Below are 25,364 nucleotides of genomic sequence, written 5' to 3'. Positions count from 1 at the left end.
TTTAAAATACATCTATTTATTTCTTTAATTATTAAAATCCAAACCTTATTAGAATTTTCGACATAAAAAATAATTGTGTCCCTTGTGGGTTCATTGGAGAAAAAAAAGATATTATGTTCATAATGGATTATGGTCAAAATAGAAAAAAAAAATATGTGGTGATATTTTCATTATTTAGAAACTTGTGGTGATATTATTCATATTTTTAAAAATTAAAAAGGATGCAAACTTCCTTTATTGAGGATAAATTTGAAGCTCACTCTAAATATGCGTTAAATACATAGTATAAGAATATAGTCAAATAGACTTTTTCATGTTTATCGTAAAAAAATTAAACTTTAGATACAATCATACAATAAATACATCATTATATTAATTAAAAGTGATATGTGCACCGACTCTGAACTCGATATGCCAATAAGTTGAGAATTTATTACAGGTTTAATTGATCAAAGTTTTCATGTACTCCTACAATGTTTATTTACAAGTACTTTTACTAGTATAAATATACCAATAAAACCAAGTGAAACAATAATAAGAATACCATAAGTTTGATTATAAACAAGACCGCAAAGACCATTACGTACCAAGTCTGTCTAATTACATACATTCGCATTCATGCTAGATAGAAATAGAAGAATAACTTAACCACCATTCCCTTTGATAGTAAAGAATGTCTCATCACATGCATGAGAACTTGATTTTTTTTAATAGTACTTATTATTATTAATATAATTACTACTACTTTTTAAAATAATAAATTAAAACTTAATTTTCTAGTTGAGGTTAAAATAGAAGCACAGATTTCTAAGAAATTGAGCGCCATGGATTCTTCTTCTGAAATTGGTAAGCTAATTTGAAAACCCTCTTCGTGTATACTTCATGATCCATGCGTTGCGTGTGTATGTGTGGGGCTTCAAGAACGCATTTTGCAGGTGCATCGATTATCGAAGCTGGTGAAAGTGGAGACCTTTACCAACTTAAGGGTTGAGGCTTTTTTCTTGTCAATTCTAGACCTTTTTCTTGATTTTTCTGAATGTCTGATTCCAATACTTTTAATTTCGCAGCAATTAGAAACAAGTTTGATGACGAGTGGGAGTTCCGGAAAATTTGCGATGAATACAGCGATTTCTCCACTGGCCGGAGTGTCTTGCATCACGCGGTTGGAATCGGACATTTTGATGTTTGCAAATTCTTGATAAACACCGTCAGAGTTGATATTGATGTCTTGACTTACAAGAGTTCTCTCTCTCTCTGCTCTCTCGCTTCTTCTTTGGATATTTATGCTATTTTGATAAAAACAGGCAGTGCTTTAATACTCTTATTAATTTTGAATAGAACAAAAGGGATTGTATACTAACACCTTAAACTGATTCAGGGGATACTCCTCTGACAGAAGCTGCCAAAAGGGGACATGTCAAAATTGTGGAGTTTCTCGTCAAACATGGTGCTGAAATTAGTCTTCCAAATATTGAGGGATTCACTGCGTTGCACTATGCAGCTCTAAACAGTCAGTAGTTTTGTGGTAGTTGTAAATTTTTAAAGCTAGTAGTAGTGTTTTAAGCTCTCATTGATTGGTTTTGTATCAGATAATAAGGAGCTTGTGGAATTGTTGCGGATAAAAGGTGCTCATATAGAGACAGATTCTGTAGACGGAACACCTTTACAAGTTGCTGCTTCTCGTGGAAATGCTGAGGCTGACAAGTCTCTCTTGTCTCATGGCGCAAACGTGGGCAAGCACAACTTTCAGTTGCACTTTTTGCTGATAATAATCTTGTTTAAATCATTGTTTGTTTTGTTTCTTGTAATAACTTTCACTTGGGGTTTGAGAAATATTCTTAAATCATTAAATTTTAGCCAAACACACTGATATGATCTTTTGGCTACTGTATTAACTTATGAATATATAATCTTGTGAGATCAATATCCCTTTGCTGCTTTCCATTTTGCAGCCAAATTTTTCTTGTGCAGTTGTGGACACCCTTCTTGTATGTGCAGTCAAGTCTCGTTCATTTGAATGCCTGAAATTGCTGCTTGAGGTATGTTTGGTGGAATGGAAATGCCTGTCTTGTTTAATTTTCTGTTAGAGATTGAAGTATGTTGTTTTGTGATAAATGATTCCATGTTTAGTGCATTTAATCAAATGGAAATCCTTTGCAGGGTAAAGCAGACCCAAATTTTTATGTTGCTGGATTAAGTCCTATGCAATGTGCTGCAAAAGAAGGCGACACAAAATTTCTTGAGTATTTGCTTAAAGCTAAAGGAGATCCAAATTCATCTGACAGTTAATTTCTATGTTTCCCTTTGTTTATTACCTTCTTTGGATCTTGTTGTTTCATCCTGATGTTATCAACAGGACACTTATTTGTATAGCTAATGACGACTTTCAGGATATACATAGACCAATTGAGGAAGCTGCTTTGGTGCATAATCGTGCAGCTGTGGAGGTTTTGTTTCCAGTGACTGAACGGCTTGCACATTATCCGAATTGGACTGTTGATGGCATAATCGAGTACACTCATTCTGAAGAATATAAAAAAATGGTCTGAAACTACTTTTTCATTGTGTCACAACTCAACAACACTTTGATCTCTCATCACATATCTTGCAGAGTCAGGAGAAATTGACAAAGCGCTTGAGTGCAATAGACTTTGGAGGGTTGCTTGATGCGGGCAATAAGAATTACTACCGAGCAATCTTTCATTATAGAATGGTAAACTCGTCTTCTTCCTAATGAGTTGGCAGCCATGTTTAGTAAGTATAATATATGTGATACGCAGGCTTCTCATCTTGATCCATCTAACGCCACATGGGTATCGACGCGAAGCATGTGGGAAGCACGCACGCATAAAAGCATTAATGCTCTGTTAGATGCTCAGCAATGCTTTAGGCTCAAGCCACACTGCCCCGTCCCTTACCACAGAGGAGACAATGCTGCTGCAGCGAATGAGATATTCAAGGTGATCGTCAAACTCCATATCTGCTTCAGTGCTATGCATTCGTAATCTAATGTTTAATGATTGTGTTTGTGAAGAAATTCCTCAAGGCAGGGCTCGCCTTCTCGTTGAATCCTTACGAAAGAAAAAAGTGTCATGCATTAAGGTAAATACTTATATATTTTTTTGTTACCAAAATATACAGGTAGAATATGTGTGTAAGTAATAGTAGTGTTTTGGTTTTTGGTTGCAGAATTACTATGTTCGATTACTTAGCTTGGTTGAGTCAGATGAGCAGCGCCGAAGAGATTTTGAGTTTTAGCTGTGATGATTAACACTGTAGAATTTCCCCATGTTTTTTGGAGTAGATAATATTGCATCATATTCCATTGCCAAACTCATATACTATCAATCTCTTTCTTTGTTTTATGAAGACGAAATACAATGTATAATTGGTGCTATCAATGCATAGGGTATAATTGGCTTCCAAAGAATCCAGGTCCTCGCATATGTGTTGAAAGGTAAAACAGATCCATTTTTGTATTTCTCCTTCACCATGTTCTTGATAAACCCGACCTGTATGATGATTGAACCTAGAAACTAAAAAGAATGTTAACAACATGCTAGTAGATCATACTACTTGATTAGAAATTTGTTCCCAGTTCCAGTCCTGTTGAATAAAAATCTGATAAGTTATCAATCAATCGTGTATATCAAAATAATTTTAGATTTTTCAAATTTTTATAAATAATTATTTTGATAAAATGAAACCTAATCAAATACTAGGTACTAGATTATAAAAGAGTTATACATATGAATTGATGTACTCCACTCAGCTGGTAGAGTTATAAAAGAGTAGCACATGCAGGCAAAGTCGGGCTAGCCACAACCGCACTCTCTCTCCTCTACTACTACGGCGTCTTCTTCCAAGCATCGGGCGTCGACGGATTATTGACCATCACGACCGTCATGGGCGTATTCGAGTATACCGTGGTTAAATGATTTCTCATTTCATCTTAAAAATGGCGTAACAATTTTGCAGGAGCGACGCTGGAGAAAGGACTGAACCGAGTGTCGTATTGTAATTCGTTTGATTTTGAGATCTTTGCTACTTGCGTCATTTTTGTCCTTAGAATGGTTAACAATATAAGGAAGATGACCGAAAACGAACTGAAAATGTCATGGGTGAAAATGACTTGAAATTCGCACGATGTTTGAAATACTTGAAATTCGCACGGTGCTTCAAATTTGCCATTGATTTTGAGATCTTTGCTACTTACGCTTTCGTCCTTAGAATGGTTAACAACGCATAGAAGATTACCGAAAACGGACTAAAAATGTCATGTATTTTTTTGATGAAATTTAATGTTTTATTGATCTAATAATTATTTGTTTCTCTTTGTATTAGCTTTCGGCGGTGTGTACTTCCAAGAATCACACGACGATGATATAGAGGTACTCAAAGATTACAAGAGTGTACTCTAATACAAAGCCAAGGAGGACTCACTGGTAAGTAGTCTATTTAGAGATAGTGCTTGAAATTTGATGTTTACTAAATTAATAGCTCGTGTAGGCCAATTTTGCGAGGTGGGAGCCGAGGCACAAGAAGTTCCGGTGCTGTCACCCATGGGACCAGTACCTCGTGATCGGATCGGCTACCCAGGAATGAGCCTACAAGATTGAAGCGCTCAACTGCTACCTCGTCTCGGACGTGCAGACGCCATTGGAGATCCGAATGAAGATCCGAGACTAATGCACATATATCAGCTTCGAGTGCGGCTTATCCCTAAAGGAGGTTGCGATCGGGCTTCGGACGATGAAGTCGTCCTTGTACAGCGAGATACACATCGCGGACGCGAAGGAAGCACCGAGACACTCAAGGGCTTGCTGGAGACCGAGTTTTGGCACCACGGTAAGTTCCTGGACGCAATCCCAGCTGTGGCGATGGCGTCACATCTGATTGTAATTGTGGCGTGCACGGCGAATAGGGGTGAGCAAAAAAACCAGAAACCGAATATCCGAACCGAACCAAACCGAAATTTTGAAATTCGGTTCGGTTTTTTCGGTTTTTCGGTTCGGTTCGTTTTAAAAATAAAAAAAATTCGGTTTTTTGGTTCGGGCGAAGAAAAAAACCGAAAAACCAAAAAACCGAATTATATATATATATTCTATTAATTTAATATATTATATTATATAATATATATATATATATTCTTTTAATCTATTCTACTATATAATATATATTATATGTATTATTAATTTTATATTATATATATATTCTATTATTATATATAAAATAATATAAAATACACATATAAATATATATTTATTTTTTTCAGGTTTTTCGGTTTTTTTTTCGGGTTTTTCGGTTTTGTTCGGGTTTTTCGGTTTTTTAAGTTCGGTTTTCGGTTTTTCGGTTTCGGTTTTTTCGGCTTTTCGGGTTCGGTTCGGTTTGGATTTTGAACTAAATTCGGTTTTTCGGTTTTGGTTCGGTTTTGGCAAAAAACCGAACCGAAACCCGAATGCACACCCCTAACTGCGAAGATCATAGACTCTGTGGAGGTGCTGTCTACAGAGGCCAAGTTCGAGAAACCCGACCCGACGTTGACTGCAGTGGTTGAATTATAGACCACCCACTGAAGCTAAGAGAAAGTAAGTAAAGTAGGTGATGAAATAAAGTAAAAATGATTAGATGTATTTTATTTTTGATAAAAAATGAAATGACACAACTTTATTGGGACATTCCAAAAGAGAATATGAATCAACTTAGATGGGATGAAAGAAGTAGTATTTCTTAAAACGCATGATCTAAAAGTAGAAGTATTGGTTATAATTGAAATAGAAGAATAAATGGAATCAAAGTCAAAAGCCAATAAGATAAGTAAACACTTTTTCAAGCGTAATCCGTAAATCACATTTGCTATCAAAATAGAGTGATGATAAACAGCCAAATTTTGTACAACCAAAATAAGTTATACTATTAGTAATTTGATGTATTAAATATATATTAAAATAATAAGTGTAGTTTGGGGATAAGTTAAAAACACTTGATTAGTCTTCATCCTCATTTTCAATTATTTTTTTTATATTTGAATTGCCTCTATATTACTTTTCAAATTTGAATTAAAGTATGCATTAATTATATTTTATGGTTCCGAAAAAGAAAAAAAAATTATACACAAATCATTAATATATGACTATAATATTATGCACGTTCCATGTACTATATATGCACCCATATGTTTTAATAAATGCACAAATAAACCAGTTTTTTATTGTACAAAATTCTGTCACATAGATTTATTGATCAAAATATAGCTAAACCAAGACCTTGACTGAGATCATACAAGTTGGGAGAATAAATCTTGACAACATAGATAGGACTGCTTCAGTTTCAAAAACTACACCTTTAAAGCATCGGGAAAACACATAGACCAAGAAGACCTTTCAGGGGTCAAAATGCTATTCAGGGACTATTTTTCATACATGGAATTCGAAATGAGAATGTGACGATGATAAATTAATAGTAATAATTATTGTATTAGCAAGTAATGGTCGCCTACGTCTCCATGATGATAAATGCCTTTATGATCGTTACAATTATCTGAAAAATGCTAGTAGTACTTAGTATAGCACGTGAGGAATGACAAAAGGTTACTATTTAATTGTGAAATTAGTGAATTCTAATATACATTGATAATATGATATGCAATTACACCAAACCACAACGCCAACAATCTACAAAATTTACTTCATGCCTAATATTTGGCAGAATGTCAAACATGCATTTAATATCAAAGTTAATGATTTTTTACACATTGATCTTATCATAAATTAATTGACTGCAATTTATATTAATTACTTCCTCCGTCCCACAAGAATATGCACTCTTTCCTTTTTAATCCGTCCCATAAGAATGTACCCTTTCTAATTTTGAAAACTATTTTCTAATGAGGTGGGACACAAGTTTTAAGAAATATAGTAGAAAATGAGGGGAAAAAGTAGTTGGAAGGTGAGGTGAGAAAGTGAGTTCTTTTAGTTTTATAGTAAAATGTGAGTGAAATAAAGTTAGTGGAATGTGGGGCCAATTACCAAAAGTACTAGCCTAAAAACAAATGAGACATTTATTGGTGGAAATGCGAAAATGACAAAATTAGACACTTATTGGTGGACGGAACAAATATAATTTTAGCATATATTGTTGGATTGATTTAGAAATAATGTCATTTTATTAAAAGAAAAGAATATAAAAAATTACAAGATCTATAAATACCACATATTGAAAAATAGAGAGAGTAGTGTATATAGAATATTGTTAACGGTGACAATTTAAATGTTCAATCATAAATGCCACTTAATCAAATTAATTTTATATTATTGGAATGCAAGAATAAGTGACGGTTACGTGATCATGAGGACGTGGGTGATAGTTACTTGCTAATACAATAATTATTACTCTTAATTTATCATCGTTATATTCTTGGAATTCTATGAAAAATAGTCCCTGAATGGCATTTTGACCTTGAAGCAATTTCTATGGTTAATGTTAACATTTGGATTGATACAAATTTCGATCCATAATTGATAAAATAAGAAAGAGATAGAAAAAAATAAAATATAATTGAAGTATTGTTAGTGATAATAGGTCTCACCTCATTAAAAAAAAGATTCTAAAATTAGAATGTTTATACTTTTCAGAGATAAACTAAAAATAAAATTGTTCATGCGTTTCAGGACGAATGGAGTATATAACTACAAATTCTAATGATACGATTAAAAATTTTAATAAAGGTAAATTATCAAAAAAAATTCTAATTAATCAATTTTGGTCCATCACATAGCTGTAAAAATAATATTAGAGGAAACTAATATTTTCTTAATCTTCTCATTGATTTGGATTAGAGGAAATTGTCTAACCGAAAGTGAAATGCATAAACTTAATATAACTTAATTCTATATGGATAATCATATGATAATTAGTCATAGTCATCCACTCCAACTAAAACAATCTCATAATTTAATATATCCTAAATTGATAATAATATAATAATGAGTCGATGTAAGATGTATAACATCTAATGAGCTAAATTTGTTTTTAGCAAGTAAACTTTTTTTGCCTATATAATGAAATCAACGGGGTGAATTTTTTAATCATCTTATCCTCTCTCATTTTTAACATGTCTAAGACTTATTTAGCTGTTTCTGTGATACCAATCATTTTGCAGTCATTTGCTGCTCAAGGCTGCTTGTTCCGAAAAACTGATAATAGGGTTCGTGTTATAAATCTTCTCCCGGAAAAGTCCGAACCTTTAACATTGCACTGTGCATCCGGTGATGACGATTTAGGGTTTCATAAAATCAATGTAGATGAAAATTATTCGTGGAAGTTCTGCCTTAATATTGGGGGCACTACTTTATTCTTTTGTCATTTTTGGTGGAGTTCGAAGCAAATAGCTTTCGATGTTTACAAAGGTCGAAGTTACAATCTTACTAATTCCTTAAATGTGCTTGTGGCGAAGAACGGTGGTATTTATTTGGCACTTGATGACCCCGGGTCATCTTTGAAGAAATATGCTTCATGGCAGCTTTAATTAGATTGTATCCGAGTATCATCTGAATATTTAGTGCTTTATAATTTGAATACACAATAATTAGAATTTGTATGCAGCATTTCTAGTGATTAATTTGTATTCCAATTTATCATTCATGCACGTTTGAACACTCCAATATTTATTTTCTTTGATGCGAGTTTAAAATGGCCTATGGAATTCGAAGTGTTACAAAAGTATATAAAAGAAATGAAGAAGGTTGAAAAAATTAATTTTACATCTTATACATCTTTTCTTTGTCATGAAAACTGAAAAGAATTAATCTGGCGTGGATGATTGGGTTGCATATTCAAAGTGGGCTCAAGATGAAAAATTAATAAATGATTTGAAAAATTAGTATTTATAGAAGAAGTTGGTGCATGAAATTTCATGGATAAAAGCTTGATTACGGAGGAAATGCATTGTCTAATGGGTAAGAACTTTTTACTAAAACGAATAAGTAGTCACATCAATCATTCTCATTACCAAATTAGCAAAAATGTTATGTTTTGTTGTCTTCTAAAATGATGGCTATAAACGTGGGTCAGTTTGATTTGATGTGATTTCGTGGAACGTCTTATCTTGATTTGATGTAAAAAAGATCGTGTAGGTACCGGGAACATAACGTGGTGATCTAGAAAGAAAGTCCATAGGCGTGCAACGCGGTTGTCTGGGCTGCCCGGCGTGGCACGGTCCCTTGTGAAGTCCGACGATTCGTTGTTATTTGAAACTTTGGTTTTATCTCGTTGTAAAACTTTGATGAACTTTTATTTGAAGACTATGGATTATTGAAACGTCTGATACTCAAAACGACAGAGAACTATTTTTCATTCACCACTCGATACGTTCTTCGAGTGTTATACTTGATCACAACGCATGGTGAAAGCCAAAAGGGATTAAGTATGAATAATTTACTAATAAGTTATTTTCCCAAAACACTTGGGGCATGAAAGGGCAGGCGTTACACTCTTGCAATTGATTAATTTTCTGATATGAATATTTTATTTAAAACTTGAATAAAACATTAATAAAAAGAAAAACGAAAAGAATCCAAAAAAGGAAAAAATAAGCTAAAATAAGTGATCAACTATATGGTTGTTTAAAGAAGTGCAGAAACAAATTTCTTGAAAGAAATAAATGCAGAAACAAATTTGCTCCATATAAGATCCATAAAAGTTGTGAGCACTAATTCCGATTTTTTTTACTATTGTATCTCCAACACGCTCATGACCTGCATATCACACTTGCGTGCGTGGTTCTTGATCATAGTAATCAAAACAGAGGAAGAAGAGAAATTATCACGATTTTTGGTGGATTTGGTTAAAGAATTAGTAGTAATCACGTTTCTCTAAGAAGTTGAACGCCATGGGTTCTACTTCTGAAATTGGTAAGTTGATTACAAAACCCTTTCTGTTTCAATTTCTTGGGGTTCGAGAACTCATTTTACAATCGGTAAAAATGGCAGGTGCAGCCATTATTGAGGCTGGTGCTACTGGAGACCTTAACCAACTTAAGGGTGCAGTCTTTTTTCTTGTTATTTCCCAATTTCTTGATTTTTTTAGAATGTCTGATTCTGATACTTTTTAATTTGGTTGTGAGGTCGAAGCAATCAGAAAAAAGGTTGATGATGAGTGGGAGTTCCAAAAAATATGCGATGAATATAGTGACTTCTCCACTGGCCGGAATGTCTTGCATCACGCGGCTGAAATTGGTCATTTTGAGATTTGCAAATTCTTGATTAACAACGTCAAAGTTTATATAAATGCCTTGACTTATAAGAGTTCTCTCTCTCGCTTCTTCTTGCGATAATTATGCTATTTTGATACTATGATTCTTGTATACTGACACAATCTAACTGATTCAGGGGTTACTCCTCTGGCAGAAGCTGCGAATGGGGGACATGTCAAAATTGTGGAGTTTCTCATCAAACATGGTGCTGAAATTAGTCTTCCAAATATTGTGGGAGTTTCTCCGTTGCACTATGCACTTCTAAAAGGTCACTGATTTTGTAGTTGTAGCACTTTGCTAATAGTGCTATATTCTCAAATTAATTGGTGTTGTTTCAGATAATAAGGAGCTTGTGGAAATGTTGCTGGTGGGAGGTGCTTTAGTAGAAGTAGATTCTGCACATGGAACACCTTTACAAATTGCTATTTCTCGTGGAAATGTTGAGGCTGTCCGGGCTCTCTTGTTTCGTGGCGCAGATGTGGGCAAGCACAACCTTCAGTCTTGTTTAAATCATTGTTTGTTATTAGTCCAGCAGTTTTTCTGTCATACAATTGTTAAACTTTTGATTTGTATAACATGTGAAGTTTGGTTCTTTAGCTAATCACAATGATCTGATCCTTTGACTTAATATAATCTTGTGAGATAATCCCTTTGCTGCTTTCCATTTTGTAGACCAATTTTTATTTTGAAGTTTTGGACACCCCTCTTGTATGTGCAGTCAAGTCTCGCTCATTTGAATGCCTGAATTTGCTGCTTGAGGTATGCTTTTGTGAAATGGAAATACTCGAAAGGAAATATCTCAGGTTTCTTTAGCTCTGTTCCTCATTTACAGGTTTCTTGAATTGCTTTTCAAGTGTTATCATATCGGTTAAGAAGTACTTTCTCTTTGCAGGCTGATGCGGACCCAAATTTGTATTGCGGAGGGCCAAGTCCTTTAGCATCTGCTGCAAAAGAAGGCGACACAAAATTTCTCAAGCGTTTACTTGAAGCTGGATCAGATCCAAATTCCTTAGTTAATCTCTATGTTTCCCTTTATTTACCTGTGATATCTTCAGCCTGTCTCTTGTTGCAGACATCCTTCTTTGAAACCAACTAATTCTCGTGTCTTTTTAAAACTCAAAGAATATAAATTTGGTGCGTTCTGTCCTAATATCTCGATTTGTATTGATAATGACAGGATATCTTTAAACCTATTGAGGAAGCTGCTATGGTGCATAATCGTGCAGCTGTGGAGATTTTGTTTCCAGTGACTGAACGAATTGCACATTACCCAAACTGGACTGTTGATGGCATAATCGAGTACATTGATTCAGAAGACTTTAGAACAACGGTCTGAAACTACTTTTACATTGTATCAGCCTTCCTCTCTCTCTCATCACATATCTTGCAGAGTGAGGAGAAACTGAGAATGGAGTTGACTGAACTAAAGCTCGGAGGCATGCATGACGCAAGCAAGAAGGAATACCACCAGGCAATGATGAAATATAAAATGGTAAACTTTTGTTCTTCTAAGTGAGTTGATCATCTCGTCTGTAAATAATATATGTGATGCATTATGCGTAGGCTAGTCATCTTGATCCATATAACCCCACATTGATATCAAAGCGAAGCTTGTGGGAAGCTCACTTGGGTTTAGGCAGTTACGCAGTTATAGATGCTCTGAAATGGTTTAGACTCAAGCCAGACCTCCCCGACCCCGTTCATCTAAACAGAGGAGGCAATGAGATATTCAAGGTGATCATCAAACTCCGTATCTGCATCACTGGTATCAATTCATCATCTAACAGTTAATGCTTGTGTTTGTGAAGAAATTCCTCTTGGCAGGCCTTGCCTTCTCGTTGGATCCTCACAACAACGAAGCCTGTATTGCATTGGGGTGTCTATACAAATTCTAAAAATTCTTTCATTTCTTTGTTACTAAAATTACAATTTGTGTTACTTATAGTGTTGTGTTTTTTGTTGACAGATTTACTTTGTTTGATTGGTTTGCCTTGTTGTGTCAGATAAGCAGCCCCCACGAGATTTTGGACTTGTATTATTTCCCCAATTTTAGATCATAGTAATTCTTTTGTCACGCTCATGTAATACATTTGATTCATATTCCATTGCAAATATTTGTTGCCAATCATAAAAAAGTTACAAATTTTCCACTCTTACCATGTTTGTTATTGTTACCTCTGCAATTCGCAATTTTCTCATATTATTCTAGAATTTAAAATATAAAATTAGTATGAGTCTGTATAAGTGAACCTTTTTCCACCCGAAATTTAAACGTTTGCGTACAAATATGATATAAACAAGTCCTTACAAGTTTAAGAGCAAACCTGAATTGTAACAACATGCTTGGTTATGTCCAGCCCATCGTCTTTGCCACCGGCCCTGGCTCCTTATATATTCATGCTGCCCACAACGATCTTCTACTTTCCTATTATTGAAAAAATATTGTATGATTTCAAAATACTTTGTTTCTCTCTTGTTGTTCATATCTCTCTCACATCTTTTATTGTCAATGTCACAACCACTTTCATTTGTTTTGTTTTGGACCCTCCAACATAAGAATTCTAGCACTTATATTTGTTTTGTTTTTATTTTAGAAAGAGGAATTTTTTTCAAATGCATCTTTATAGACTATAGTAGTGGTACGTATAATTTTTGTTTTATTGGCATTGGGTTAATAGGTTAGGGCATTTTGCTACAAAAGGTGAGGAAAAAAAAGGGAAAATGATTAGCTGCTAAACGATCTCCTGGAGAAGTGATTACGACAATGCATTGCCCAATTTTGGCGGTAGTCTATAAATAAGGCGGAGCGGTTCAAATCAAATTCTCTAAAGAATTTAAATGCCATGGCTGCTTCAATTTCTGTAATTGGTAACTTGATTAGCTCCCTTTCTGTTTCAATTTCTTGGGCCAATCGTATATTCTTCTTGATTCTATGTATTGTGGGGCTTCGAGAAATGGCAGGTTCAGCGATTTTCCAGGCTGGTGCAAACCCAAATTTGTATTACTTTGGGTTAAGTCCTTTGGCATCTGCTGCAAAAGAAGGCGATACAAAATTTCTTAAGTGTTTGCTTGAAGCTAAAGCAGATCCAAATGCATTTCAATCAGTTAAATTCTATGTTTCTCTTTATTTACTTTGCTATGATTCATCTTCTACTTATGATATCTTCAGCCTCTCTTGTTGCAGACATCCTTCTTTAAAACCAATGAACCGTCGTTTAATCTTGTAGATGAATGTTATCAACTGGACACTTATTGTATTGATAATGACGACTCACAAGATATTATTAAACCTATTGAGGATGCTGCCATGGTGCGTAATCGTGCAGCTGTGGATATTTTGTTTCCAGTGACTGCACGGCTTCCACATTATCCAAATTAGACCGTTGATGGCATCATGGAGTACATTCATTCTGAAGAATTTAAAACAAAGGTTTGAAACTAATTTTCCCCTCTCTCTCTCTCTCTCGCTCTCACTCTCACATCACATGTGTTGCACAGATGGAGAAGAGAATGAGAATCTGCTTGGCAGTATTGGACCTCAGAGGGGAGCAGGATGCGAGCAATAAGGAATACAACCATTCCATCGTAAACTATAGAATGGTAAGCTTTTCTTCTTCTTAGTGAGTTGCTCATCTTATCCTTGGCCATGTGTTATGTGATGCGTAGGCTACACAGCTTGAACCATCAAACCCTACATGGGTAATAAAACGAAGCTTGTGCGAAGCGCGCATGGGTCTACGCAATCATGCTCTGGTTGATGCTCAGAAATGCATTAGACTGAAGCCAGACTTGCCAGTCCCTTACCATGGAGAAATTGCTAATGAGATAGTCAAGGTATTAATGTGATTTTCAAATTGCATATGAATTCATCATCTATCGTTTAATGATTGTGTTTTGTGAAGAAATTCCTCATGCCATGCCTTGCCTTGCCTTGCCTTGCCTTGCCTTCTCGTTGGAACCTCACAGCATGGAAACCGGTGATGCATTTAGGTAGCTGCTCAAATTCTAATGTTTTTTGTTACTAAAACATTTCTTGAAACTAATTGTGTTATGGTTTTTTTGTGGCAGAGTTAGTTTGTTTGACTACTTTGTTTGGTTGAGTCAGATGAGTTGAGTTGTACCATTCTATTGTAGAGTAACATTCATTGATTCATAATCCATTGCACATATTGTTTAGCAATGTAGAATTTCCCCATATATTGTAGATGATAATATTCAATTATCAGAGTCATATAGTCATCTACATTGAATTTGATTCATAATCCATTTCAAATATTTGTTTCCGACAAGCATATATTTGAGCGGTCTTTGATAGGCCCACGAGATTTTGGAACTGTAAAATTTCTCTAATTTTGTGGAGTAGGTAAGATTGGACAATAGTGTAATTCTTTTGTCACAAATTACAATCATCTACTTCTGATTCATATTCTAAATATCTGTTGCCAACTGAATCAACCGTGCTGCATCTTTTTTCCCTTTGGTTCATTATTCTCTCTAAGTAAAGGTTTATCAAAGCAAATGGAGTATATATTAAAAATATACGAATACTAAACTCAAAATGTATCTACTCATACAAAATTAAAAAATGTCCACTCTTACCATGTTATCAGAAGAAAAAAAGTACTCATCGAACCTTTCCTCCCAAAACTTCAAAGTTTGCTGATAATTATCATCTAGTACTAAATTTCAAGTTTAAGAGCAATCTTGAATCTTAAATTTAGTTCAAGGACGAATGGACGATATCCCTACACGTTTAAGAACAATCTTGAATCTTAAATTTAGCTCAACGATAATATCCCTACTAGTTTAAGAGCAATTTTGAATCTTAAATTTAGTTTAAGGATGATATTTCACAGTAGGGCCTCATCAGAGGATTGCTCATTATTGTCTATTTTAGTTCGATACATTTTGTTTTTCATCTATTTTTTGTTATTACTATATCTGCCTATTTTCTCTAACAATTTGGTGCGATGAATGTGAAATTAGTGGTGACACAAAATATAAATGCGCAAGTGTTAGAGAAGGCAATAAAGGATCAAATTAACCACCTAGAGGCAATCGAGACGAAGCTTACCGAACTGACTGTTATTTAGAAATCAAAGTTCTGTATGTTCTTGCAATAAAATGATGCTTTGTACAGTCTTCTAGGCCACAAATAGAGGACGCCAATTCAAGTTGATAAGGAAATATCGATTGGCATTTACCTATTATACCAATAGTTGCAACTCCTACAACCATTGCAACAACACTCTTGGTTATGCCCAGCCCATCGTCTTTGCCACCGGCCCTGGTTCCTTACATCCCATTGTTTTGTTGCCACAACCACCACACCTAAATAAGTAAATAACTTTTGTTGATTTGACGAAGTCAAATCGACATGTATAAGAAATGTCATCGCTTCGTACATTTATAATTGCCTAATGTACCTTTTAAAGTTGAACAAAAAAAAGCTCATGATGATAAAAATAACATGTAACATCAGAGTATTAGTAGGACATTTATGTCTCTCAATCTTAAAATCTTTCTGCGCCAATATTTTATTCAAAAATGTTTTTAATTATCCATGTTGTAATAGTTCTAATAAGTCCAAAGATTGAAAGGTATAAACCCAAAATTCGACCCAATTAACTATGCAAATAATTAAATTATTCTAAAATACTGGAGTGTTATTTAAACTACAAAATTGGTAAACGGAAAATGATGTTTGCGCCGTTTTGGTAACTGAAGTAGAAAAGGAGTACTATCTTTAATTCGTTGGGATGGAACTTGTACTATCTTTAATTCATTTCTTAATTATCTATATTAAATTTCATCATGGAATTTTATGATTACAATTATGTAGTAATTCTTTATTATAAATAAATAATTTATCTTAATTTATTGCCATTGGATTAATAGTTTTGGGCATTTCGCTATCTACAAATGAAAAAAAATGAAAAAAAATGATCAGCAGCTAAACTATCTCCTGAAGAAGAATTGCACAATTTTTGGCGGCACTCCATAAATAAGGTGGATCGGTTCAAATTGATTTCTCTAAGAATTTGAACGCCATGGCTTCTTTTTCTGAAATTGGTAACTTGATTAACTCCCTATTGTATTCTTCTTGATCCTATTGTATTCGAGAACTCATTTTACAGTTGGTAAAAATGGCAGGTCCAGCGATTTTCGAAGCTGGGGCTAAAGGAGACCTTAAACAACTCAAGGGTGAAGTCTTTTTTCTTGATTTATTATTGGTTATTTGAATGTCTGATTCTGATACTTTAAATTTCGCAGCAATTAGTAAAAAGGTTGATGATGGGTGGGAGTTCCGGAAAATTTGTGATGAATACTACGATTTCTCCACTGGCCGGAATGTCTTGCAGCACGCGGCGAGAATCGGACATTTTAATATTTGCAAATTCTTGATAGAGGGCGTCCAAGTTTCTCTAAATTCATTGACTTCCAAGAGTTCTCTTTCTTCCAAAAAATAGTGTTATTAATTCTTGAATTGTTTGATCTGAGGATTGTATACTAACACCAAAAACTGATTCAGGGGATACTCCTCTGGCAGAAGCTGTGAAAGGGGGAAACATCAAAACTGCGAAGTTTATCATCAAACATCGTGCTGTAAATGGTTTTGCAAATATTGAGGGATTCACTCCATTGCACCATGCAGTTCTAAAAGGTCAGTGGCTGGTTTTGTAGTTGTAATGCTGTTATAAGCTCTAATCGATTGGTTTGGTCTGGTTTGTTTTTTTTTTCAGATAATATGGAGCTTATGGAATTGTTGCTGGTGGAAGGTGGTTCGGTAGATCGTGATTCTGTTGATGGAACACCTTTACAGCTTGCTGTTTCTCGTGGAAACGCTGAGACTGTCAAGTGTCTCTTGTCTCATGGTGCAAACGTGGGCAGCACAACCTTTGTCGATGATAGTCTTTGTTCAAATCATTGTTTGTTTTGTCATCTCTGGATGTTATTAGGACAGCAGTTTTTGTTTCTTCTAATAACTTTAACTGGTTTCATTTATAAATTAACTTTCTTAAATGGTTACACTTTGGTACTTTAGGCAAACATACTGATATGGTCTTTTGATTAAGTTATGAATATATTTCTTGTATTCACTTATTATATAATCTTGTGAGATTTTTCCCTTTGCTGCTATCCATTTTGCAGCCATCTTATTATAATGCAGTTGCCGACACCCCTCTTTTATGTGCTGTCAAGTCTCGCTCATTTGAATGCCTGAATTTGCTGCTTGAGGTATGTTTTTGTGAAATGGAAATATCTATCTTGTTATAACGACTAAACTATGCTTGATAATCTATCTTCTTTAGCTTTGTATTGGATGCCTCATTCAGTATTTCAGTTGCTTTTCATAATCTATCCTCTCTTTGCAGGCTGGTGCGAACCCAAATTTGCATTACGCTGGGTTAAGTCCTTTGGGATCTGCTGCAAAAGAAGAGGACACAAAGTTTCTTAAGCGTTTGCTTGAAGCTAAAGCAGATCCAAATTCATTTAAATCAGTTAAATTCTATGTTTTTCTTTCTTTACTCTGCTATGCTTCAACTTCTACTTGTGATATCTTCAGCCTCGTTTGTTGCAGACATCCTTCTTTAAAACCAATATAACTGTCGTTTAATCCATTTGCCTCTTGTGGAATATTTATTTGGTGCTATTATTCATCTTCAGCCTGTCTCTTGTTGCAGACACCAACCCTTCTTTATTTGCCACTTGTAGAATAATGTGTTGTATTGACAATGACGACGTGCAGGATATTACTAAACCTATTCAGGATGCTGCTATGGTGCGCAATCGTGCTGCTGTGGAGATTTTATTTCCACTGGCTGAACAAATTGCACATTATCCAAATTGGACTGTTGATGGCATAATCGAGTACACTCATTCTGAAGAATTTAAAACAAAGGTTTGAAATTAATTTCTCATTGTGTACAACTCAGCAACACTTTGATCTTCAATTGAATTTGCAGATGGAGAATAAAATGACAATCTGCTTGGAAACACTTGACCTCAGAGGGAAGCAATATGCGAGCAATAAGGAATACAACGATTCCATCATAAACTATAGAATGGTAAACTTGTCTTTCTCTAAGTGAGTTGATTGGGAATGTGTAGTAAGTAATATATGTGATGCGTAGGCTTCACACCTTGATCCGTCAAACCCCACATGGGTATTAAAGCTAAGCACGTGTGAAGCGCGCATGGGTCTACGCCATCGTTCTCTGTTTAATGCTCAGATATGCATTAGACTCAAGCCAGACTTCGCCGTCCCTTACCATGAAGGAGAAATGACTAATGAGATAGTCAAGGTATTAATGTGATCTTCAAATTACATATCAATTTGTCATCTAACGTTTAGTGATTGTGTTTTGTGAAGAAATTCCTCATGGCATGCCTTGCCTTCTCGTTGGATCCTTACAACTCGGAAACCGGTCGTGCATTTAGGTAACTACTCTAATTCTAATGTTTTTACTACAATTCTTGAAACTAATTATGTTTTGGTTTTTGGTGGCAGAGGTAGTTTGTTTGATTACTTTGTGTGGTTGAGTCAGATGAGCAGCCCCGACCAGATTTTGAGTTGTATACTATTGTAGATAACATTGCAGAATTTCCCCATTTTTTGGAGGAGATAATATTTTGGATCATATTCAATTGTCACAATCATATATTCTACTACTACTACTACTCCACATTGATTCATAATCCATTGAAAATAGTCTTTGTTTCCGACTGCATAAATTGTGCTGCATGTTTCCGACCGTTAGTTTATAATGTTAATTTAATTCTTACCATTTTAACTGATCCTCAATTTTTTTAATAAAATTAATATTAATATTATATTAATACTCCACTATATATAACTGTCGCCTAGTGACATCTCCAATAAAATAATTCCTAGGATCGGAATTTCCCACTCGATATATACAACCAATGTGTCGGTCAATCGATCATCTCCCATCTTATTTCGTAGATCTGACTTAATGTAAATGTAACCATCATAGATCATTAAAATTGTGTCGATCCTATCCGAAGCTTTTGTATTGTTTTTATCCAATGGTGGTTTCCGTCAACTCTGCCCGACCCCACATCTCTGTGTCATTGTCGTCAAAGGCTTTTGTATTGTTTTTATTTCCATTTGACATGCTATAGATCTTTAGTAGCTAGTATTACTATTTCAATGCATCTTGTTTTTCTATTTGTCTCAAATTTGTGAATATTTTAAATCTTATCAAAGCGTAAAATAGATGAGAATATGAAAAGAATAAAACAACGGACAAGAAAAAGAGAATGAAAAACAAAACGCTCTAATTTCTGGAAATATATAATGCAAAAATTAAAATTAGCAATCATGTTTGTGGTAGAACTTGATCACCATGAATTCTTCTACCTCTGAAATTGGTAACTGATTCCGTGTATACTTGTTGCTTCATGAAGTCTTACATTTGGTAAAAATGGCAGGTGAGGCTGGTGCTAGTGGGGACCTTAACCAACTCAAGGGTGAAGCCTTTTTTTCTTGTTATTTCTTGATTTCTGAGTTTTTGATATTTGTAATTTTCGTTGTGAGGTCGCAGCAATTAGAAAAAAGGTTGCTGGTGAGTTGGAATTCCGGAAAATATGCGATGAATATAGTGACTTCTCCAGTGGCCAGAATGTCTTGCATCACGCGGCTGAAATCGGACATTTTGAGATTTGCAAATTCTTGATAAAGACCGTCAGAGTTTACATCAATGCCATGACTTACAAGAGTTCTCTCGCTTCTCCTTTCATTCAAGTTTAATTAATTATTCCTTGTATACTAACACCATTAAATTAACTGATTCAGGGAATACCCCTCTCGCAGAAGCTGTCAAAGGGGAGCATGTCAAAATTGTGGAGTTTCTCATCAAACATGATGCTGTAGTAAGTCTTCCAAATATTGAGGGATTCACTGCGTTGCACTTTGCCGTTCTAAAAGGTTGGGGTTTTGTAGTGATAGACTTGTTAATACTGTTTTATTCTCTAATTGATTTGTTTTGTTTCAGATAATATGGAGCTTATGGAATTGTTGCAGAAAAAAGGTGCTTTTATAGATGCAGATTCTGTAGGTGGAACACCCTTACAGATTGCTGTTTCTCGTGGAAATGTTGATGCTGTCAAGTCTCTCTTGTCTCATGGCGCAAATGTGGGCAGCACAATCTTGTTTGCCGATCATAGTCTTGTTTACGTCATTCTTTGCTTTACTCTTCCTATTAGGAGTTAGGACAGCAGCCTTTGTTTCCTGTAATACCTTTAACTGATTTCAATTGGAATATAAGTTAATAGTTTGATTTGTTATTCATGTTAAGTTTGGTACTTTAGCCAATCATGCTGATATATTTCTTGTACATAAGTTTGTGAGATTAATCCTCTTTGCATTATGCAGCTGCTGACAGCCCTCTTCTATGTGCAGTCAAGTCTCGGTCATTTGAATGTCTGAATTTGGTGCTTGCGGTATGCTTGGTGAAACAGAAATACCTGTCTTGTGTCACTGATGTCTCTTGGTTTGAGATTGGGGATGTGTTTCATTTATGGCTATTATGCCTTTTTTTCGTATAAGACTTTACTCAAATGTAAATCTCCTATGCTTCCTTAGCTCTGCTATTATATGTATGTGATGCCTTATTCAGTATGTTAGTATTTGGATTAAGTACTTTGTCTTTGCAGGCTGGTGCACACCCAAATTTGTATTACTCTAGGTTAAGTCCTTTGGCATCTGCTGCAAAAGAAGGCGATACAAAATTAGATGCTCGTGAGGGTATATGCGTTCATGCTACGTTAGATGCTCAGAAATGGACTAGACTCAAGCCAGACCTCCCCGTCCCCGTCCCTCACCACGGAGGAGAAACTGCTGCTGCGAATGAGATATTCAAGGTGATCGTCAGAGGAGCAGTCCGGACGAGATTCTGAGTTTTAGCTGATGATTAAAATTGATAGTATTGGATCGTTTTAGCCCGGACGAGCATCATTTTAGGTTGTCGTTTACAACTTGAAATTACCATTGATTTTGAATGACAGCTTATATCTATCATTCACAAATCGAAATTACTCTTGATTGTGAATAGGCAACTCAAATTAGTACTGCTTTTTTGGGGTAGGATACAAGTTTTTAAGTTTGATCATTTGCAAAGAAAAAAGGTTAAAATATAAATCAATTATCTGAGTTGATGCAGTCATATCTCATTTGATTTCCTTTCCTAACTCCTAAGCACGGCGTAAAATTTTGAAAAGAAAGCAAAGCAATGGTTTTGAATTTCCTATCTAATCTATTAGCTCCATATATTTTTGTATGATCCAATCTCGCATTCTTTTATTATAACTACAAAATTATTATGGGTAGAAAATATATTAATGTTAATTGACAATGATATTTAAGTCCTCTCAAAATACTTACACCCTCACAAGTTTGTCCATATTCTTCTCACATATTTTACTGTCAAAAATAAAAATCACAACCACTTTCAATGACACTTGCTCCACCGCTAATTATTGCCAAAAGCATTTGCATTTGTTTAGTTTTTATTTTGGCATTTATTGCCATTAGATTAATCGGTTTGGTCTTTTTGGTATTTATTAAAGAAAAAAAAGGAAAATGTTCAGCTGAAGAAGTGATTGCCCAATTTTGGCGGCAGTCTATAAATAAGGTGGAGCGGTTAAAATTGAATTCTCTAAGAATTTGAATGCCATGGCTTCAAATTCTGAAAATGGTAACTTGCTTAGCTCCCTTTCTGTTTCAATTTCTTGCGCCATATCTCTTCTTGATTCAATTTTACAGTTGGTAAAAATGGCAGGTTCAGCGATATTCGGAGCTGTTGCTAATGGAGACCTTAAACAACTTAGAGGTGAAGTCTCTTTTCTTGATTTCCGATTATTGGTTTTTTGAATGTCTGCATTTCATTTCGCAGCAATTAGAAGAAAGGTTGACGATGGGTGGGAGTTCCGGAAAATTTGCGATGAATACTGCGATTTCTCCACTGGCCAGACTGTGTTGCATCACGCGGCTGGAATCGGACATTTTAAGATTTGCAAATTCTTGATAGAGGACGTCAAAGTTCATATAGATGCCTCGACTTACAAGAGTTCTTTTTCTTCCCATATTTTGATTAATTCGATATGATTCTAGAATTGTTTGATCTGAGGATTGTATGCTTCAGGGGATACTCCTCTAGCAGAAGCTGTCAAAGGGGGACATATCAACATTGTGAAGTTTATCATCAATCATCGTGGTGTAATTGGTTTTGCAAATTTTATGGGATTCACTCCATTGCACTATGCAGTTCTAAAAGGTCAGTGATTTTGTAGTTGTAATGCTGTGAAAGACTTTACTACTAGTTCTAATCCGTTGGTTTGGTTTCAGATAATAGGGAGCTTGTGGAATTGTTGCTGGTGGAAGGTGCTTTTCCAGATCCTGATTCTGTAGATGGAACACCTTTACAAATTGCTGTTTCTCTTGGAAATGCTGAGGCTGTCAAGTCTCTCTTGTCTCATGGCGCAAACGTAGGCAGCACTGTTTGTCGATGATAGTCTTCGATTAAATCATTGTTTGTTTTGTTGGGACAGCAGTTTTTGTTTCTTGTATTAACTTTAACAGATTTCACTTGGGTTGAGATATATTATTTATAAATCAACTTTCTTAAATCATTAAACATTGAACTGTGGATAATAGTTTAATTTGTTTAGCAAGTCAAGTTTGGTACTTTAGGCAATCATATTGATATGATCTTTTGATCAGTTATGAATATATTTATTGTATTTGTTTATTATATAATCTTGTGAGTTTAATCCTTTTGCTGCTTTCCATTTTGCAGCTAGCTTTTTATTGTGCAGTTTCCGACACCCCTCTTGTATGTGCAGTCAAGTCTCGCTCATTTGAGTGCCTCAATGTGCTGCTTGAGGTATGTTTTTGTGAAATGAAAAGATCTTTCTAGATAAATTATGCAATGCACTTGCTTCGTTAGCTCTGTGTCGGATGCGTCATTCACTATTTCAGTTGCTTTTCATAACCATGGGTTATTTACTTTCTCTTTGCAGGCTGGTGCAAACCCAAATTTGTATTACACTGGTTTAAGTCCTTTGTCATCTGCTGCAAAAGAAGGGGACACAAAATTTCTTAAGCGCTTGCTTGAAGCTAAAGCAGATCCAAATTCATTTCAAGCAGTTAAATTCTATGTTTCTCTTTCTTTACTCTGCTATGATTCATCTTCTGCTTGGGATATCTTCAGACATTCTTCTTTAAAAGCAATGAACTGTCGTTTAATCTTTTTGCCACTTGTGGAATATTTATTTGATGGATTTGTATCCTTATATTTCGCTTTGTTTCATCCTGATGTTGACTTACTGTATTGATCATGACGACTTTCAGGATATCTTTCAACCGATTGAGGATGCTGCTATGGTGCGTAATCGTGCAGCTGTGGAGATTTTGTTTCCAGTGACTAAACGGCTTGTACATCATCCAAAATGGACTGTCGATGGCATAATCGAGCACTCTCATTCTGAAGAATTTAAAACAATGGTCAGAAACTACTTTTTCATTGTCTACACTTTCATCTTCAATTGAATTTAAAACAATTGAATGTTGCAGATGAAGAAGAAAATGATAAACATCTTGGAAGCATTAGAGCTCGGCGGGAAGCAGGATGTGATCAATAAGGAATACAACCATTCCATCGTAAAATATAGAATGGTAAACGTTTCTTCTTCTCAGTGAGTTGGTCATCTAAGAGCTCTGGCTACATGTGTAGTAGTAAGTAATACATGTGATGCATACATAGGCTACAAGGCTTGATTTATCTAACGCCACGTGGGTTTTAAAGCAAAGCGTGTGTGAAGCACGCATGGGTTTACGCACTTATGCTCTGTTTGATGCTCAGAAATGCATTAGACTCAAGCCAAACTTCGCCTTCCCTCACCATGAAGGAGAAATTGCTAATGAGATAGCCAAGGTATTAATGTGATCTTCAAACTACATATCAATTCGTCATCTAACGTGTAATGATTGTGTTTTGTGAAGAAATTCCTCATGGCATGCCTTGCCTTCTCGTTGGATCCTTACAGCATGGAAACCAGTCGTGCATTTAGGTAACTACTCTAATTGCTAATGTTTTTTGTGTACTACAATTCTTGAAACTAATCATGTTATGGTTTTTGGTGGCAGAGGGAGTTTGTTTGATTACTTTGTGTGGTTGAGTCAGATGAGCAGCATGGACGACATTCTTAATTGTATTCTGTCGTAGAATTTCCCCATATTTTGGAAGGCAGATAATATTGGATCATATTCAGTTGTCAGAGTACATTAATTCATAATAATAATACATTGTGCGTAAATTGCGCTGCATCTTTTATTCTCTATTCTTCAAGCAGTGACATTATATCTAATAATAAAATTCTTCCTAGATTTCGCTGTAAATGTGACCATCGTAGATTGTCTAAATTAGACAATTGTTGTGTCTGCCTTCATGTGGGTTGCTATCTTGAAGCAATTGCTATAGCAGTAGCCAAAGGATCAACTATTTTTTTTGTTACTAAAATATAATCCCTTCCTCAACTATACTTAACTCACTTCACTCACATTTTAATATAAAATCAATATAAAAAAATCGATTTCATATTTCATTAACTTTTCCAATCCACTATTCTTTACATATCTTAAAACCCGTGTCAACACCAAATATAACTCCTATTAGGGCATCTCCAAGGGGAAAGGTAAATGGAGAGGTAAAGTTATATAACTACCATATTTACTTTTTTTCATGAAAAATCATTCTCTAAGGGGAGAGGTATTTGAGAATGTATTATACATTTTCTCATTTTGAAGAGGTATCTTTATGGAGAGGTAAAATTTTATAACTACCATATTTGTCTTCCTTTCATGAAAAACCATTCTTCAATGGAGAAAGTATTTGAGAAAGTATCACACTTTATGTTTTTTTAATGCATTTTGTACTATTATTTTATGTTTAAAAAATCATTTACCTTTCTATATACCTTTTTTCTTTTGGAGTATGTTTCTTTTTGAAAGGGTATATTTCACTTTTTGAGAAGGTATATAGATGATATATTTTTTTTATTTACCCTTCCTTGTTGGAGATGCTCTTAT

General features: G+C 34.9%; 4 protein-coding genes across 12 annotated transcripts; all 4 read left to right on the top strand.

Moving 5' to 3' along the window:
* Window positions 1-806: 806 nt before the first annotated feature.
* Window positions 807-24,600, top strand: LOC121768196 (ankyrin-1-like). 2 transcript variants are annotated; one of them, XM_042164590.1, is made up of 12 exons: window positions 21,700-21,972; window positions 22,057-22,107; window positions 22,171-22,344; window positions 22,420-22,551; window positions 22,623-22,762; window positions 23,074-23,160; window positions 23,297-23,422; window positions 23,628-23,780; window positions 23,850-23,951; window positions 24,040-24,210; window positions 24,279-24,346; window positions 24,423-24,600. In XM_042164590.1, the coding sequence occupies exons 1-12, from the start codon at window positions 21,951-21,953 to the stop codon at window positions 24,499-24,501; spliced, it is 1,305 nt and encodes a 434-aa protein (XP_042020524.1). In that variant the 5' UTR covers window positions 21,700-21,950; the 3' UTR covers window positions 24,502-24,600. The 2 variants fall into 2 exon arrangements, with proteins under 2 accessions (XP_042020523.1, XP_042020524.1); XM_042164589.1 differs by lacking the exons at window positions 21,700-21,972; window positions 22,057-22,107; window positions 22,171-22,344; window positions 22,420-22,551; window positions 22,623-22,762 and adding exons at window positions 807-846; window positions 1,068-1,304; window positions 1,379-1,510; window positions 1,590-1,729.
* On the top strand, window positions 9,645-12,408 carry LOC121768197 (poly [ADP-ribose] polymerase tankyrase-like). 4 transcript variants are annotated; one of them, XM_042164592.1, is made up of 12 exons: window positions 9,645-9,911; window positions 9,990-10,040; window positions 10,131-10,304; window positions 10,389-10,520; window positions 10,591-10,734; window positions 10,971-11,011; window positions 11,145-11,264; window positions 11,430-11,582; window positions 11,643-11,744; window positions 11,816-11,986; window positions 12,061-12,128; window positions 12,219-12,408. In XM_042164592.1, exons 1-12 carry the CDS (start codon window positions 9,890-9,892, stop codon window positions 12,310-12,312), a joined length of 1,272 nt encoding a protein of 423 aa, XP_042020526.1. In that variant the 5' UTR covers window positions 9,645-9,889; the 3' UTR covers window positions 12,313-12,408. The 4 variants fall into 4 exon arrangements, with proteins under 4 accessions (XP_042020526.1, XP_042020528.1, XP_042020527.1 ...); XM_042164594.1 differs by having other exon boundaries at window positions 9,646-9,911; window positions 10,131-10,235; window positions 10,591-10,730; window positions 10,925-11,011; XM_042164593.1 differs by having other exon boundaries at window positions 9,646-9,911; window positions 10,591-10,730; window positions 10,925-11,011; window positions 12,061-12,115.
* Window positions 12,535-14,507, top strand: LOC121768200. 3 transcript variants are annotated; one of them, XM_042164601.1, is made up of 7 exons: window positions 12,535-13,120; window positions 13,214-13,356; window positions 13,600-13,682; window positions 13,751-13,852; window positions 13,919-14,086; window positions 14,155-14,242; window positions 14,321-14,507. In XM_042164601.1, the coding sequence occupies exons 3-7, from the start codon at window positions 13,647-13,649 to the stop codon at window positions 14,350-14,352; spliced, it is 426 nt and encodes a 141-aa protein (XP_042020535.1). In that variant the 5' UTR covers window positions 12,535-13,120; window positions 13,214-13,356; window positions 13,600-13,646; the 3' UTR covers window positions 14,353-14,507. The 3 variants fall into 3 exon arrangements, with proteins under 3 accessions (XP_042020535.1, XP_042020536.1, XP_042020534.1); XM_042164602.1 differs by having other exon boundaries at window positions 13,214-13,682; window positions 13,928-14,086; XM_042164600.1 differs by having other exon boundaries at window positions 13,214-13,682.
* Window positions 16,153-20,204, top strand: LOC121768199 (ankyrin repeat and SOCS box protein 3-like). Of its 3 annotated transcripts, none has more exons than XM_042164598.1 (12): window positions 16,153-16,324; window positions 16,406-16,456; window positions 16,526-16,699; window positions 16,785-16,916; window positions 16,996-17,135; window positions 17,405-17,491; window positions 17,629-17,754; window positions 18,003-18,155; window positions 18,220-18,321; window positions 18,388-18,558; window positions 18,627-18,694; window positions 19,822-20,204. In XM_042164598.1, exons 1-12 carry the CDS (start codon window positions 16,303-16,305, stop codon window positions 19,826-19,828), a joined length of 1,233 nt encoding a protein of 410 aa, XP_042020532.1. In that variant the 5' UTR covers window positions 16,153-16,302; the 3' UTR covers window positions 19,829-20,204. The 3 variants fall into 3 exon arrangements, with proteins under 3 accessions (XP_042020532.1, XP_042020533.1, XP_042020531.1); XM_042164599.1 differs by lacking the exon at window positions 19,822-20,204 and adding an exon at window positions 19,709-19,727; XM_042164597.1 differs by lacking the exon at window positions 19,822-20,204 and adding an exon at window positions 18,765-18,910.
* Window positions 24,601-25,364: the final 764 nt, after the last annotated feature.

This window comes from Salvia splendens, chromosome 15, assembly GCF_004379255.2.
Source record: "Salvia splendens isolate huo1 chromosome 15, SspV2, whole genome shotgun sequence".
In the NCBI taxonomy this organism is placed as follows: Eukaryota; Viridiplantae; Streptophyta; class Magnoliopsida; order Lamiales; family Lamiaceae; genus Salvia; species Salvia splendens.
Note: the sequence above shows the minus strand (reverse complement) of the source record. Positions and strands in the feature narration are given on the sequence as shown.

What these genes read in the sequence shown, in the direction of transcription:
- LOC121768196 (XM_042164589.1), top strand. Translation starts at nt 825, where the DNA reads ATGGATTCTTCTTCTGAAATTG. An exon ending in GCCTCAATGTGCTGCTTGAG is followed by an intron (nt 23,161 to 23,296) that starts GTATGTTTTTGT and finishes TTCTCTTTGCAG; the next exon opens with GCTGGTGCAAACCCAAATTT. An exon ending in TTGCTAATGAGATAGCCAAG is followed by an intron (nt 24,211 to 24,278) that starts GTATTAATGTGA and finishes TGTTTTGTGAAG; the next exon opens with AAATTCCTCATGGCATGCCT.
- LOC121768197 (XM_042164591.1), top strand. Translation starts at nt 9,890, where the DNA reads ATGGGTTCTACTTCTGAAATTG. An exon ending in AAATGCCTTGACTTATAAGA is followed by an intron (nt 10,305 to 10,388) that starts GTTCTCTCTCTC and finishes TAACTGATTCAG; the next exon opens with GGGTTACTCCTCTGGCAGAA. An exon ending in GCCTGAATTTGCTGCTTGAG is followed by an intron (nt 11,012 to 11,144) that starts GTATGCTTTTGT and finishes TTCTCTTTGCAG; the next exon opens with GCTGATGCGGACCCAAATTT.
- LOC121768200 (XM_042164601.1), top strand. Translation starts at nt 13,647, where the DNA reads ATGGAGTACATTCATTCTGAAGAATTTAAAACAAAG. An exon ending in TTGCTAATGAGATAGTCAAG is followed by an intron (nt 14,087 to 14,154) that starts GTATTAATGTGA and finishes TGTTTTGTGAAG; the next exon opens with AAATTCCTCATGCCATGCCT. An exon ending in GAAACCGGTGATGCATTTAG is followed by an intron (nt 14,243 to 14,320) that starts GTAGCTGCTCAA and finishes TTTTTGTGGCAG; the next exon opens with AGTTAGTTTGTTTGACTACT.
- LOC121768199 (XM_042164597.1), top strand. Translation starts at nt 16,303, where the DNA reads ATGGCTTCTTTTTCTGAAATTG. An exon ending in AAATTCATTGACTTCCAAGA is followed by an intron (nt 16,700 to 16,784) that starts GTTCTCTTTCTT and finishes AAACTGATTCAG; the next exon opens with GGGATACTCCTCTGGCAGAA. An exon ending in GAAACCGGTCGTGCATTTAG is followed by an intron (nt 18,695 to 18,764) that starts GTAACTACTCTA and finishes TTTTGGTGGCAG; the next exon opens with AGGTAGTTTGTTTGATTACT.